Source organism: Pristiophorus japonicus, chromosome 3 (genome assembly GCF_044704955.1).
Source record: "Pristiophorus japonicus isolate sPriJap1 chromosome 3, sPriJap1.hap1, whole genome shotgun sequence".
Classification (NCBI taxonomy): Eukaryota; Metazoa; Chordata; class Chondrichthyes; family Pristiophoridae; genus Pristiophorus; species Pristiophorus japonicus.
The window spans coordinates 40,848,889-40,864,171 of NC_091979.1; the positions used below are offsets into that span (position 1 = coordinate 40,848,889).

The following is a 15,283-nucleotide window of genomic DNA, read 5'->3' on the forward strand; positions in this document are numbered from 1 at the left end:
TAGAAAATAGGTGCAGGAGTAAGCCATTCGGCACTTTGAGCCTGCACCACCATTCAATAAACACCGTTACTCTTTTATTAGTAATGGCTGTGAAGGTTACTGCTTCACAGGGGAAAGAAAATAAGACAAATGTATGGCCCATCAAGCCCAGTCCTTCCGCAAACTTTGTGTAATCTACATTAGCGGGAACTCTATCGCTAGCATAAAGGCTAAATCAGATTGAAACCCCAAAGAAGCTGGACCTCTTTGACCTATTTTAGGCAATTCAAATTCAAGAGAGCCTGGTCCTTCTAAAAAAAAACACTGAAAAGTGCTGAATCAGCATAGTGGCTTTGACACATTCTATTGCCAAGCAGTAAAAGGCAAGTTTGTGCCAGCCATTATCTGTGTTGTGAATCTATGATCTCAGGTATGCCATCAGTCACAATGGGTCACTCTTGCACAACTTCCAGCATTTGATTATAGAGAGTGCTTGGCCAAAGTTGCAAGCAGATCTCTTCAAAATCATGAGGGATCTGGACCGAGTACATAGAGAGAGAAACTGTTCCCATTGATGCAAGGGTCGAGAACCAAAGGACACAGGTTTAAGGTGATTGGCAAAAGAACCAAAGGTGACATAAGAAAAAACTGTTTTATGCAGCGAGTGGTTAGGATCTGGAATGTACTGCCTGAAAGGATGGTGGAGACAGATTCAATTGTGGCTTTCAAAAGAGAATTGGTTAAGTACCGTAAGGAAAAACATTTGCAAGGCTACTGGGAAAGGACGGGGGAGTGGGACTAGCTGAAGTGGTCTTGCAGAGAGCCGGCACGGGCTCAACGGGTCAAATGGCCTTCTTTCGTGCTGTAACCATCTATGATTCTATGACAAAAGCAAAATACTGCGAATGCTGGAATCTGAAATTAAAAACAGAAAATGCTGGAAATACTCAGCCGGTCAGGCAGCATCTGTGGAGAGAGAAACAGAGTTAATGTTTCAGGCCGATAACCCATATGAATCTATGACCTCTGTTCACTAGGCCTCGGCCCCTCAATGGAAACAGGGATAATTTTCCACCCTCTTTACAGCGACTGGAGGCCCTCACGTTCAGGTCCCAGGCCTCAGGCCTCACCCACCCTCTGACTGATCTTCAATGTACTTAAAGGTGATCCAACTGAAAAGGGTTGGAAAACAGCAATGGGTTGTCCAGCACCGTTCACTTGGTACCCTCACCGTGGCTCCTGCGGGGGAAATTGGTGTGGTTTTTTTTCCCCTCAGATCCACCCGCGCCAATTTAAAACAGGGACCGAGACCCCGGGCTGGCCTGGCAAAGTGTGACGGTCCCCAAGTCTTTTGTTTTCCCACAGTAGATCCGGCCCTCAGGCGGCACACGCCGCTACTGCCACCGAAGGCCCGCGGGATCCCAAGCCCGGCCGGTGACCTCCCCTCAGGGCGCCACCTGCAGGCGGCAGCAGTGAGGCAATTCCACCCAAAGTCATGTGCTAAAACTGGTTGACCTCTGGTGGAGTAGCCCCCTTTCAACCTTCTCGCAAATCCCAAGGGGGTCGTTGATCCCCAGTTGAGAACCCGTGTTCTAGCACCGCTGTTTGAGGTGTGTGAAATCATAGCAGAATAGCAAGTCATAGAATTTATAAATAACTCTGCCAGCTTTCCACAACATTTACATAGAACCACTAACGTAGAAACAGTGGTGTGTGATAAACAGACATTGAGCCAAAGAAACAGAGATTAGATGGGGTGATTAAAAGCTTGGTCAAAGAGGTAGATTTTAAAGGAGGGTCTTATAGGAGTAAAGGTTGTTGGAGACAATGGGGGGGGGGGGGGTTTGGGAGGAAGTTCGAGAGAGTGGGACCAAGACAACTGAAGGAATAGCTACCAGTGGTAAAGCGAAGGGAGGAGGGGCCTGAGTCAGAGAAATAGAGTACATGGTGATTTGTACGCCTGGAGGAGGTATTAGAGAGAAGGAGAGGTGAAACCATGGAAGGAGTTAAAAGTCAAGAACAAGGGGGAGAAATTGGGTTCCTTTGCACCTCCCGTAAGCACCTCCGGGAGGCGATAACGGAACGTTACCGGCTCTGCGACTGGCAAGAGTACCAACACCCGCGAACATGCCTTGCAGGTCAATGGTGGCGGTAAACCCTAATGCCACAATCTCCTGCGCCTCGAACATCGTGACATCATCCGGTGCGCAGCACCCCAGTACCACCCCGGATGCGAACTTCGGTTCCACCCCCTGCAACACCGCCGGGCGTTAACACCGGCAGCTGCAGGAAGCGTTGTAAGGTAGGCTGGCCGCTTGAGGAGTGGTAGTTAAAGGGATTGCCGGTGAGGTAGATGAAAAATCTTTTATGAACCCTCTGAACATTTATTTTACCTTTCCTTCCGTTTCGATTGATCAGCCCTGCACTCTGTTAGAGAGCTTGGGGCTGATCGTAGCGGATCGCGCCTGCCATCAGCGATCATGGGAGCCTGCAGCAACGGCCCTTCCCTTTGAGGGAGGGAAGGAGCCTCCGATCCCGGCAGTGCTGCACTGGACATGGTGCAGCGCTCTGCCGCTACCGTCCCTCCTGCCTGGTTTAGCGCTCCAAGAGAAGTGGTAGCACTTGATATAGCATTCCATTTCCCTCCTGGAGCTCTTAACCGGAAGTTTCCAACTGCTAGAATTGAGTAGCGCCCGGCAATACTTTTGCGCTCCCGCAAAACTTATTGTCCCAAATTTTAAACTTGAGGCATTGGGGGACTGGGAGCCAATGTAGGTTAGTGAAGGGAGAAAGGGTGATGGGCGAACAGGAATTGGTGCAGGATAGGATACAAGCAGCAGAGTTTTAGAAGAGCTGGAAGTTATGATGGATGTTGGATAGTAGCCTGGCAAGGAAAACATTGGGACCGTTGTCTGGGTTTCAGCAGTGGGTGGTCTCAGGTAGTGGAGGTGGGCAATGTTACACAGGTGGTCTTTGTGGTGGAGAGGATATGCTGTCAGAAACTCAGCTCAGGATTGAATAGCACACCAAGGTTATGAACCGTCTGGTTCAGGCTAGAGAGGAGGGTGGAAATTGGGGCAAGGGACCAGAGCTTGTGGTAAAAGAAAGAAAGACTTGGATTTATATAGCACCTTTCATGACAACCGGACGTCTCAAAGCACTTTACAGCCAATGAAGTACTTTTTGGAGTGTGGTCACTGTTGTAATGTAGGAAACGCGTACGTTAATTTGCACACAAGCAAGTTCCCACAAACAGCAATGTGATAGTGACCAGATAACCTGTTCTTTGTGATGTTGATTGAGGCATAAATATTGGCCAGGACATTGGGGATAACTCCCCTGCTCTTCTTCGAAATAGTGACGTGGGATCTTTTGCATCCACCTGAGAGAACAGGTTTAACATCTCATCCAAAAGACTGCATTTAAGTGTCAGCGTAGATTTTAGCAGCTCAGAGGCGAGAGTGCTACCCACTGAGCCACAGCTGACACTGGTACAGGCCAAAGACAATGGCTTCAGAGTTCCTAGTCTTTAGCTGGAGGAAATTGTGGATCATCGGTGAGCTCACGTGGGAATATGATGTGGTGGCTCAAAAAAAAGGGGAGGAGCGTATTGTGTCTGTAAGCACTCTAGTAATGACTCCACGAGGTAAGGTATTGTACTTGAACTGTGGTGACCTTAGTCCATTTATTGCAGCTCCTGAGTGAGGGTACAGCATGGTGAGCTCCCTTTTATACCTGGTTATCTATCATGTACAGGTGACCCCTAGGTCTCCACCAGTTGCACCCTCTGGTGGTACAGGCATAGTGTATATAGTATGAAGATACAACCAGTAACTGTACATTGAATGTACAGAGTATATACTTATGTTACATATACACAACATCACCCCCCCCCTAAGTCTTGTGCCACTGGCCTTTGCACTGTGCTCTAGCCCTAGATTTGAGTGCCCAAAGCCCTTGCAACTTGTCTATGCTTTGGCTTGGCTCTCTCCCTGTAGACCCCCAAGCCCTTATTGCCACAACATTGGGAAATGGTCAGCAGTGGACGGTTGGAGGTTGAAGTGGGGGTTGAATGGGTGTTCTGGGTGTGATCCATGCGTGTCCATGGCTACATACATCCATTTCTCCGCCCCCCCATACATAGACCATGTGTGTGGCTCAACACCTGCATGTGCATACATGTACAGAAGGAAAGAACAAAAAAAAACCATAGGATTAATTACATCACTGCTTGGGTTCTGCAGTGGTGGAACAAGTGCATTTTACAGGTAAGGTACATCCGTGGTATCACAGTCTTGCCCCTGGGGTGTAGGTGCAGGTGCATGAGGACGCTAGTTTCAGAGCATCCGGACTATGTCCAGGTTGTCTGATGGCGGCGATGCGCCCCCTGCCAGCTGGGTGGGCTCGGATCGCTCACCTGGCTGAGCCTCAGGGCCTTTGCCGTTGCCTAGTGGTGGGCAGAGTCACAGGAATGTGTGGCCTCCCTGTCCTCCTTTGAGGGCTGCAATGTTTCCCTGCTGCCCTTCAGCAGTAGTGGGTGCCTGGTCATCCCAGGTCCTGTTGGGAGGGCTGGAAGGTGCTAGCCTCTTGCTCCCAGTACTGGCCCTGGTGGCCAGAGAGGTAGAGCCGATCTGGGGCAGGGTGCCAGTAGTGGTGCCTTTGCCGTCCGCTGATCGCTGGCCCTGCAGTTGGTATGCGCCCTCTGTGTGTGGCCACACTCCCTGATGCATCACATTGGTCCCGGAGGTGCAGGCTACATGATCGGGTAGCCCGCTGGACCTGGGTGCTTCTGACAGGAGGTTACCCTTGGTTTTGTCAGCATACATGTAGAACCCAGCATCGCACATCATTACTTCATTTATTGTTATAATACATTGGCTCCGACCGCTATCGCCCATCTCAACACTGTTAGTTGCCTTTACATACTCGCATGTCAATTACATAATTTATATGTGTATTACGACATCGTTGTACAAAGAGTGGAACGGTCCCTTTAATTGTTCTGGGTTGCCTGTCTCCTTTAAGCGGGCCTTGCAATCTTTACTCCAATCCGGTTCATTGCTCGGCATCGTGTGTTGCTCCCTCACACTGCCCCTCGTGATCTGGCCGCCGCCATCTTTACTTCAGGCGCTTCACCTCGTGGTGCGGGCGCCATCTCCTTTCTCTCCACGAGGTAGGCTGCGGTGATCCTTTTCTCCCCAGGTTCTGCCACGGAACAGGGGAGTTACCTTCTGCACCAATTTTCTTCCTCGGAATCCTGCTACTGGAGCCCGGAAGGTGAGGTCGGATCGTTTGGGCTGGATCATCTCACTGTTGGGTTGAGCGGTCTGTGTCATCTCCACACAGTCGAGTTGGACGATTAGATTTTCAGGTGTTGTGCTGGATCCAAATTTGGGGCCGCGTAGGACGTCGAGGCCTGGAGGTTTTCCCAGCTCCAACAGATTTGGATTTGTTTCATCCATCTTCTTCCTAGCAGCGTTGGACCATCACCAGCAACAATCCACAAAGGTAACTTGTGCATCGCGCCGCCATGGGACACCTGGACATCCACGCTGCCAACGACTGGGATGGTGTCGTTTGTGTAGGTGAGCAGCTTCACTTGGATCGGGATCATTTTAGGTCGTTCGATTGGATTGTCCCAGAGTTTCTCAAAGGCCACCTGATTCATCAGCGATCAGCTCGCCCCTGTGTCCACCTCCATCGTGACTGGAACACCGTGATTTCAACTTCAATTTTCAATGGAGAACTCTCGGCGGAGCAGGTAAACACTCCATCCACTTCTTCGTGGGGCTGAGCTGCCTCATGGACTCTCTCTTCCTCTTCATCAGTGCTGGAGTCCGGATCATCAGCCAACTCTTCAACGACTCAGTGAGTAAAATTTCTCTTGTACATTCGCTGGAGATGGCCCTTCGTGTTACAGCCTTTGCAAGTATAGTCTTTGTAGCGGCTCTGGTGGGCCCTGTGATTTCCTCCACAGCGTCAGCATGGAGCTGGCCGGTTGGCTCCATGTGGCGGATTCAGGGTTGTGGGACTCGGGGATCTGTTCTCTCTACCCTGAGAGAGAGCACTTGCAGCAGCCTTGCCTCTAAAAGGCGACAGTCGGTTCACAGTACTTGTCGGGTTAGAGTCCTGGGAGTGAGTCATCATCCACTTGAAATCGCAGACTGAGGCCATGAACGCCTAGCTGACATTAATTGCCTTCTGCAGGGTGACCGTGGTGTCCGCTGAAAGCAGCCTGTGGAGAAGGCCCTCGTGGCCAATTGCGAAGATGTCCCTCAGTGCTTCGGTGAGGTGGTCGCCAAAATCACACGGTGCAGCCAATCGTCTGAGGTCTGCGGCATATTTTGCCATTTCTTGGCCTTCGGGCCGCCAGTGTGTGTAGAACCCGTGTCTGGTTGTGAGGATACTCTCTTTAGGTTTGAGCTGTTCCTGTATCATTGTTATGAGCTCCGCATAGGTTTTGTTTGTTGCCTTCTCTGGGGCTAGTAAGTCCCTGACGAGGCCATAGACGGTGGGTCCACAACTGCTGAGCAGGATATTTCCGCGCTCATCAGCGAGGTCGGTGTGTCTCCCGCCAGGTCATTCGTAATGAAAAAGTGTTTGAGCCCTTCCAAAAAGGCCTCCCAATCTTCCCCATTGGCGAATTGTTGAAAGTTGCCAAGGTTAGCCATTTTTCGCGTGGAAATTCATAATCTCATCGCCAGTTATTGTGTCTGTAAGCACTCTAGTAATGACTTCACGAGGTACTGTTGTCTTAGTCCATTTATTGCAGCTCTTGAGTGAGGGTACAGCATGGTGAGCTCCCTTTTATACCTGGATACCTGTAGTGTTCAGGTGACCCCCTAGGTCTCCGCCAGTTGTACCCTCTGGTGGTACAGGCATAGTGTTTACAGTGTGAAGATACATCCAGTAGTCTTATGTACATTGAGTGTACAGAGTATATACTTATGTTATTCATACACAACAGAGTGAATGCTTAATATTCCTGGATTCAAGGTATTGAGAAAAGTTAGGGAAGGAAAAAAAGGAGGTATGGTAGCAGTTTTGTTTAAGGAAAATTTTACAGTGCTAGAAAGAGAGAATGTCCTCGAGGGATCAGAGACAGAGTCTATTTGGTTAGAGTTAAGAAACAATAGGGAAGCCATTATGCTACTTGATGTGTTTTATAGCGGGAGGAGATAGAGGAGTAGATTTGCAAGGATATTTCTGAGAGGTGATGAACTATAGAGTAGTGATAATGGGAGAGTTTAACTACCCCAATATTGTATAGGGCAGTGATTGTTTTAAGGGCAGAGAAGGGGAGGAATTTCTCATGTGTTTTCAGGAGAACTTTCATGATCAGTATGTTTCCTGCCCAATGAGGAAGAAGGCATTGTTGGATCTGGTCCTGGAAAATGAAGTGGATCAAGTGGATAATATCATAGTGGGGGAGCATCTTGGGAATAGTGATCATAGTACCATAAGGTTTAGATTAGTTATAGGCAAGGAGCAATCTAGAATAAAAATACTTAACCGGAGGGAGGCTAATTTCAGGAAATCGAGGAGGGGTCTGGCCTGGGTAAATTGGAGTCAAAGACTGGCAGGCAGAAATGTACTGGAGCAATGGGCGGCCTTTAAAGAGATGGTTGTGGTACAGTCTAGGTACATTCCCACAAGAGGGAAAGGGAGGACAACCAAAGCCAGAGCTCCCTGGATGACAAAGGAGTTAGAGAGTAAGATGGAGCAGAAAAATGGAGTGCATGACAGATGTCAGCTTGATGATACAAGGGAGAATCAGGCTGAATATAAAAAGCACAGAGGATACATGAAAAAGTTAATAAGAGGGGCAAATGGACAGTGCTAGAATAGTTTGGACTTAGACTTGGGGGTAAATGGCACAATTTCAAAATTTGCAGATGACACAAGACTTGGAAGTGTATTAAAACAGTGAGGCAGTTAGTAATAAACTGCAAGAAGATATAGACAGGTTGGTGGAATGGGTGGACACATGGCAGATGAAATTCAATGCAGAAATGTGTGATGTGATACATTTTGGTAGGAAGAATGAGGAAAGAAAATTCAAGCTAAATAGTACAATTTTTATAGGAGGAACAGAGAGACCTGGGGGTATTTGTGCAGAAATATTCCAAAGTGGCAGGACAGGTTAACACGGCAGTTAATAAAGCATAAATAGAAGCAGAGAGTACAAAATGCAGGAAGTTATGCTAAATCTATATAAAACATTAGTTTGGCCCCAACTGGAGTATTGTGTCCAATTCTGGGCACTGCACTTTAGAACATAAGAACATAAGAAATAGGAGCAGGAGTAGGCCATTTGGCCCCTTGAGTCTGCTCCGCCATTCAATAAGATCATGGCTGATCTGACGACTTTGGGGAGGGCACAGAAGTCATTTACTCGAATGGTTTCAGGGATGAGGGAATACAGTTACGTGGATAGATTGGAGAAGCTGGGGTTGTTCTCCTTAGAGCAGAGAAGGCTAAGGGGCGATTTGATAGAGGAGTTTAAAATCATGAAGGTTTTCGACAGAGTAAATAAAGAGAAGTGTTTCCAAAGGCTGAAGGGTCGATAACCAGAGGGCACAGATTGAAGGTGATTGGCAAAAGAACCAGAGGCGACATGAGGAAAAACCTTTTTACCCAACGAGTGGTTAGGGTTTGGAATGCACTACCTGATGGGGTGGTGAATACGGATTGAATAGTAGCTTTCAAAAGGGAATTGGATAAATACTTGTAGGAGAAAGAATTGCAGGGATATGGGGAAAAAGCGGGAGGGTGTGACTACCTGGATTGCTCTTTGAAAGAGCCGATGCAGACTTGATGGGTCGAATGGCCTCCTTCTGCGCTATTCTATTCTATGATTTTATGATCCAAAACTAGATGTTGGATAAGCAGCATGACAGCAAGGAGATAGTGGTGGGATAGAGCCTGCATCATTGACCCTGCATCTGCAGGTCATAGCACCAAAGAATAGCATGAGGAGGAGAAGAGGGCCAAGGCTGAAACCTTGCAGGACTCCAGAGGCGATGGTGTGAGGATCAGAAGAGAAGCCATTGCTTTGGCTATAATTGAATAGCTAATACAGAACCAAATGAGGACAGTCCTATAGAGCTGGACTGCAGAGGAGGTGTGTTGGAGGTGAGGAGGATGGTGTGCTTGACCATGTCAAAGGTTGCAGGGAGGTTTAGGAGGATGAGGCTGGAAAATGCACCATGGTCACAGTTACAGAGAATGTCATTCATGATTTTGTTCAGAGTCATTTTAATGCTGTTGCAGGGGAAATAGCTGGAATTGAGGGATTCAAACAGGGCGTCGCACCAACAACAACAACTTTTATTTACATGGCGCCTTTAACGTAGTAAAACATCCCAAGGTGCTTCACAGCAGTGTTGTAAGTGTTGCAGGATAGCTGTACACAGGACTAAGAGACTATGACACGTTTAAGGACACAGTAACATATCTTGGGATTTCGAGGCTAGGAGACATTATCATTCACAGGCACAGTTCACGAGATCTTGTTCAGATTCCCTTGCCAAATAAATTGGAAAGCAGATCATCCTGGTTAGTCGACCATTGAAAGAACCATTTGGAATTTGAAACAAAGACACCGATACATCAACTGTTGTGACATTTTGCAGCTTTCAGACTATCTGCCAGATCTTTGTAGTACATCACACTCTGCATAGTGCTCAACTTCTCGGAGGATTTTTACTCCAACATCTGAGGCCTAAAATGAGGCAATCTCAAAGCCAAAAGGTAATCCCAACAATACAAACATTTGACGAAGGATCATCGACCTGAAACGTTAACTCTGTTTCTCTCTCCACAGATGCTGCCTGACCTGCTGAGTATTTCCAGCATTTTCTGTTTTTATTTCAGATTCCAGCATCCACAGTATTTTGCTTTTGTAACACAAATCATTTTATGAATATCCTGCACATATTGTTGGGAGAAGTCACAAGTGTAAATAAAACTGATGGCAGACATCGTTAGCAACTTAACTTTTACCTATAGTCCCGTTACATAAAGGTTTTACAGCTGGTGCATTTGTCACACCAAAAAGTGTCATGTCCAAAAGTGTAGCCCCAAGTCTGCATCTTAATTGCACTTGATTGTCTCCAATATCATCTCATAACGGAAACAAGTTACAGTGGATAATGTTAGAAAAACTTCCAGTCGTGTCTGCTGATCCTTTTCCTTCCAAGGGGGAGGATGCTGGGTATTATGAGCAACTGCTAAACTGGAGACAAGCTTCCCTCAGCAACAGCAATTAGCTGCCACTTGACCTCAGAATGTGCCCATTTGGATTCATTTGTGACTTGAAAAGGACGGTCTAGAGTAAACGCAGAAGCACATTAACAGCACACAGCTGTCCTCAAAGCAGGCTATTTATCAAGGCATATCCCTCCCCCACCCTACCCTCCGTGATATGATAAGATGTTGTGCACAAGAACAAGAGCAGCAGGTATATGGGAACACCAGCAATAGCAACAACTTGTATTTATATAGCACCTTTAACGTAGTGAGATGTCCCAAGGCGTTTCACAGGAGTATTATGAGACAAAACATTTTACACTGAGCCCCAGAAGGAGAAATTAGACAGGTGACCAAAAACTTCGTCAAAGAGGCAGGTTTTAAGGAATATCGTGAAGGAGGAAAGAGAGGTAGAGAGGCAGAGGGTTTTAGCCAGGGAGTTCCAGAGCTTGGGGGTCAAGGCAACAGAAGGCACGGCCAACAATGGTTGATCCACCAGGGGTGCTCAAGAGGGCAGAATTAGAGGAGCACAGACATCTCGGGGGATTGTAGGGCTTGAGGAGATTACAGAGATAGGGAGAGGCGAGGCCATGGAGGATTGGAAAACAAGGATGATAATTTTGAATTCGAGGCACCTCCAAGTTCCCCTCCATCCTGTTTTGGAAATATATTACCGTTTCTTCATCGTCGCGGAGTCAAAATCCTGGAACTTCCTAACAGCACTTTAGGAGTACATTCACCACATGGATTGCAGCGGTTCAAGGCGGCGGCTCACCAACACCTTCTCAATGGCACACAGGGATAGGCAATAAAGGCTGGCCTTGCCAGCGATGCCACACCCAGTGAATGAATAAATGAAAAAAATCACAGAAAATTGAGTTAAATACAATGAATTGTATGGAATGAATATCTGATTATAAAACATGTAGAATTGATTGACTGTCAACATTAAGAATGTATAATGAGCTATCAAACAAACTTTCCTATAGAAAACAAAAAAAGCGTATACATGCATGTTAGATAGGTTTGTTGTAAGTAGAGTCTTTCAGAATGTAATAACTTATAGCACAGGGTTATTTCATTACATATTAACACAGATTTATAATTAAAAACACATTCTCCAAAGCAGATTTCTCAGAGTGGAATGGTTTGTAAGATCACGTTAATTATTAACATGGAGATTTAACATTAACCACAATGTGCATAGTTGGGATAATTTTGTTTTTGTCTGAATGAAAAGATGGTGTCCGGTAATTTTGGTGGAAGGGTGAAAACAGGCACAGTGTATGCTGTGCTAATAACGCCTGTTTGAAAGTTTGGTTATAGCACGCTGGTTTTGGAGCTAATTGCTGATTACCATGATTTGAACCTGCCTGGAGGTATAGCACTCAAGTGCTAATTAGAACCAATTTGCGTGAAGCAGTATATGTGGCTTCTGAGTACCCACTTCCACTGAAGGTGTGACGTGTGCTGGTTGACACAAAACGGCACATTTCAGGATGGCTCAGGGACTGAGGGAGAGAGCACAGGTTTGTCGGGCAGATTCTGGTAGAGGAGGCCCAGAGGAGGAGGCCCTGCATCTGCAATTGGGGGGGATGAGGGGGGGGGTAAGGAGTCTACCTTGCACTCCTGTCCCTCTCTCCTGCAGCATCTGGTGCTATGCCATCTTCCCTTTCCTCTTCCAGATCAATTGGCATCCCTAGCACTCCCTTTCTCCTGATGACTCCCATTGGGCTCAATTTTCCTCTTTGCCGATTTTTGGCACCCAGGAGGATTAATGGCCGATTTGTTTTTGTGCCCGATTGTGCCGAAAAAAACGTTGGAACTTTCGCCAAAGTAAAATTTCATTTTGGTGCTGCGGAACCCGAAGTTAAATCTGGGGGGTGGAGCTTCAAGTCTGCAGCAAAAGCCGAGGTTGCCAGAGTAACGAGACACACACTGAGGGAGGTTGCCAGTGTAACAAGAGACACACTGAGGGCTGATGCTCCGCCTATCTGCGAGTTGAAGTTCCACACCAGGGCTTGCAGCGACGGGGGGGAGGGAGGATTTCCCGAGATTGAAACGGGGGGGGCCAATCAGCCCGGGATTGAAGTGGGACCGGGAGGGGGGGGCCCAATCGGCCCGGGATTGAAGGAGTACCGGAAGCGGGGTCCTTTCGGCGCGGGATTGCAGCGGGACCGGGAGCGGGGCCAAACGCCAGAACAAGTAATCTTTAATGTAAAGGGACGCAAGGAACTTAAACATGATCATTAGAAACGATCTTTATGAACTAAACTGCAAAGAAACAGCTCCGATACAGACCTGAGCACCGATTTCTTTAACTTAACATATGGTTTTTCTGATCAGTACTCTGTGCCATCCTTAAAAAAAAAATCGGTGTTGGGGAAAATCGCATAAATGGCCAAAAACGGTGCGGAAACCAGTTTTCACCCAGACTTGCGGCAAAAAAATCTGGCGTACTAAAAATCCAGCGCTGACATTTGCCTCCGGCGTACCAACTTTGAGGAAAGTTGCAAAATCGAAATTGCTCAAAAAAAAAATCAGTAGATGCCAAAAAAACGGCGCCCACTGGAGGCGAAAATTGAACCTATACTGTCTCCAATAAGATAGAAGAGCACAGCGCTCACTCTCTTTATATGAAGTGCACAGAGAATTTCTGGAATAAATATTGGTAGAGTGTTGGAAAAGACGTGACAAACTATCCCTGAAAGTCTCAAAAGTCCTCTTCAAACCTCAAGGAGCAAGTGAACAGTGAGAGCTGAGCATGCCTTTAAGTAGCGCTTGAAGTCCTCACCAACAACTTGTTTGCTCCTATTCAACTGGTCGTTGTTAGGAGTGGGCGTTAGTTAAATCGCTAGTCACTAAATTGCCATGCAGCCTTTTTAATGAGCACTAGCAGGCAATTTAATTGCCAATTAGACCCTTAATGATCCTTCACGTGGCTGTTCCTAGCGTGTGCTTCAATTCCTTTAGCAAGAAGGTGACTTGCGCTAATTGCGGGTTAAACCTACGTTGCAGCTCAAGACCCATCTTGGCCGACACAAAGGCTCTTTAACGCCTAATGTCTCTGGTGAAAATCGTCCACAGTATGATTATGTCAGCAACAATATGAAACTGAAACATCCTAATGTGGATATCATAGATTGGCGTATTTAGGAGAAAGCAAGTAAAACTTAATTATTCATTGCTGAGGAGTGACTATAAAATTAGTGGCTGCTGATGATATATTATTATTTATCTTCTGGAAGACCTCCTCCTAACACTCTGGGGCAGAATTTCCTGGAAACTTGTGCCTAAATCACAGCACAGGAACGGCGCAAAGGCCACTTTGAGGGTAAATGATCGAGTAAATTCAGGCAGATGTGATTTACACACATTTGAACGCTTTTCCAGAGTGTTATTGTACAAAATTCAGATTAATGTCCCTGATTTGGAAGTCTGCACACTGCACAAACATAAATATTCTTTTGTTTGTTACAGGGGGAGTGGAACTAAAGTGAGAAATTTCAGACTCTTCACAGGGTGTAGGAGATTTAACAAAATGCAGAAAACGTGGCGAAGTATTTTGGTCACAAGACACTCAGGTGTTAAAAGAATTCGACTGGGGCACGGCTCCCAACATTAAAGAGCTTGCACGGTGATTAACTCTAGGCCTCTATTGCCTATTGTATTTATCTGCCAAATGGCTCCAGTACAGGTTTTGCACTCAGCAGAGAAGCTGACATTGCAGTTTAAACATCTGGTGAGATAGGTACCGTGAATTGTGACCACAGAAAGTTGTTGAGGCCAGTTCGTTAGATATATTCAAAAGGGAGTTAGATGTGGCCCTTACGGCTAAAGGGATCAAGGGGTATGGAGAGAAAGCAGGAATGGGGTACTGAAATTGCATGATCAGCCATGATCATATTGAATGGTGGTGCAGGCTCGAAAGGCCGAATGGCACATTTTTCCTATGTTTCTTTGATACTTCGGACAGTTTGATCAGTGGGTAGTTGAGTCACATAAATGAGAAAAGTGTCAGCTGTGGCTCAGTGGGTAGCACTCTCGCCTCTGAGTCTGAAGGTTGTGGGTTCAAGTCCCTCTCCAGGCTGACACTCCAGTGCAGTGCTGAGGGAGTGCTGCACTGTTGGAGGTGCTGTATTTTGGATGAGACATTAAATCGAGGCCCCAACTGCTCTCTCAGGTGTATGTGAAAGATCCCGTAGTGCTATTTTAAAGAAGAGCAGGAGAGTTATCCCTAGTCAATATTTATCTCTCAATCAACAGCACAACAAAAAATTATCTAGTCATTATCACATTGCTGTTTGTGGGACTTTGCTGTGCATAAGTTGACTGCCGCATTTCCCACATTACACCAGTGACTACACGGCAAAAGTACTTCATTGGCTGTAAAGTGCTTTGAGATGTTCGGTGGTCATGAAAGGCGCTATAGAAATGCAAGTCTTTCTTTCATTATAATTCCTGATTACTGCTATGTTAACTGAGCCCAGCTCGGGTGTAGTGAACTGCTACAATTTTCCTCAGTTGCCCTGGGGTGGAGAGGAAAGAACTGTCTCCTGATTGCCGTTTAGTGACCCCTTGTTGCATGTCTGGCCATCAGGCTTAGCTAATAGCTTGTTTACACACAAATACAAACCATTTAGGCCAGGTCCAGAGGATGACTGGCACCCTTAGAACCAACAAGGATTCAACAGCTTCAGGAGAGATGAGGAAGAAATGGAATCAAATGACCAAGATTTTTTAAAATCATCCACTGGAGCATGTATGGACATTAATTTTCTTCTGTAGCGTAGTGACATAAGGTTGTCCTGTTTGATAAAAATGTTGCAGGCCATTGTAAAAAGTGGGGAAATTGGCCTTATCAGTAGTAATCTATGCAATTGACCCATACACCATCAGGAGGTGGATTAATCTTCAAGTCACTCCAATCTTCAGCAGTGGTGTATTCATTGCCTGGGAGGGCCAGGAAAGTCCCACTCAACTTCTCACAAACTCACTTTCCTTGCCTTCTCTTATTCCAAGTATTTTTTTTAATTGGTTTCTGGGATATGTT

General features: G+C 46.5%; 1 protein-coding gene across 1 annotated transcript in view; it reads right to left on the reverse strand.

The window, feature by feature from the left end:
* Positions 1-934: 934 nt before the first annotated feature.
* The window catches only part of tfcp2l1 (transcription factor CP2-like 1), a 90,898-nt gene continuing 76,549 nt past the window's right edge, over positions 935-15,283 (reverse strand). The window contains exons 15-17 of the mRNA XM_070873553.1: positions 5,208-5,395; positions 2,069-2,231; positions 935-945 (exon numbers count right to left, since the gene is read on the reverse strand). Coding sequence (XP_070729654.1) covers positions 935-945; positions 2,069-2,231; positions 5,208-5,395 — 362 coding nt within the window. The remainder of the gene's footprint in view (positions 946-2,068; positions 2,232-5,207; positions 5,396-15,283) is intronic.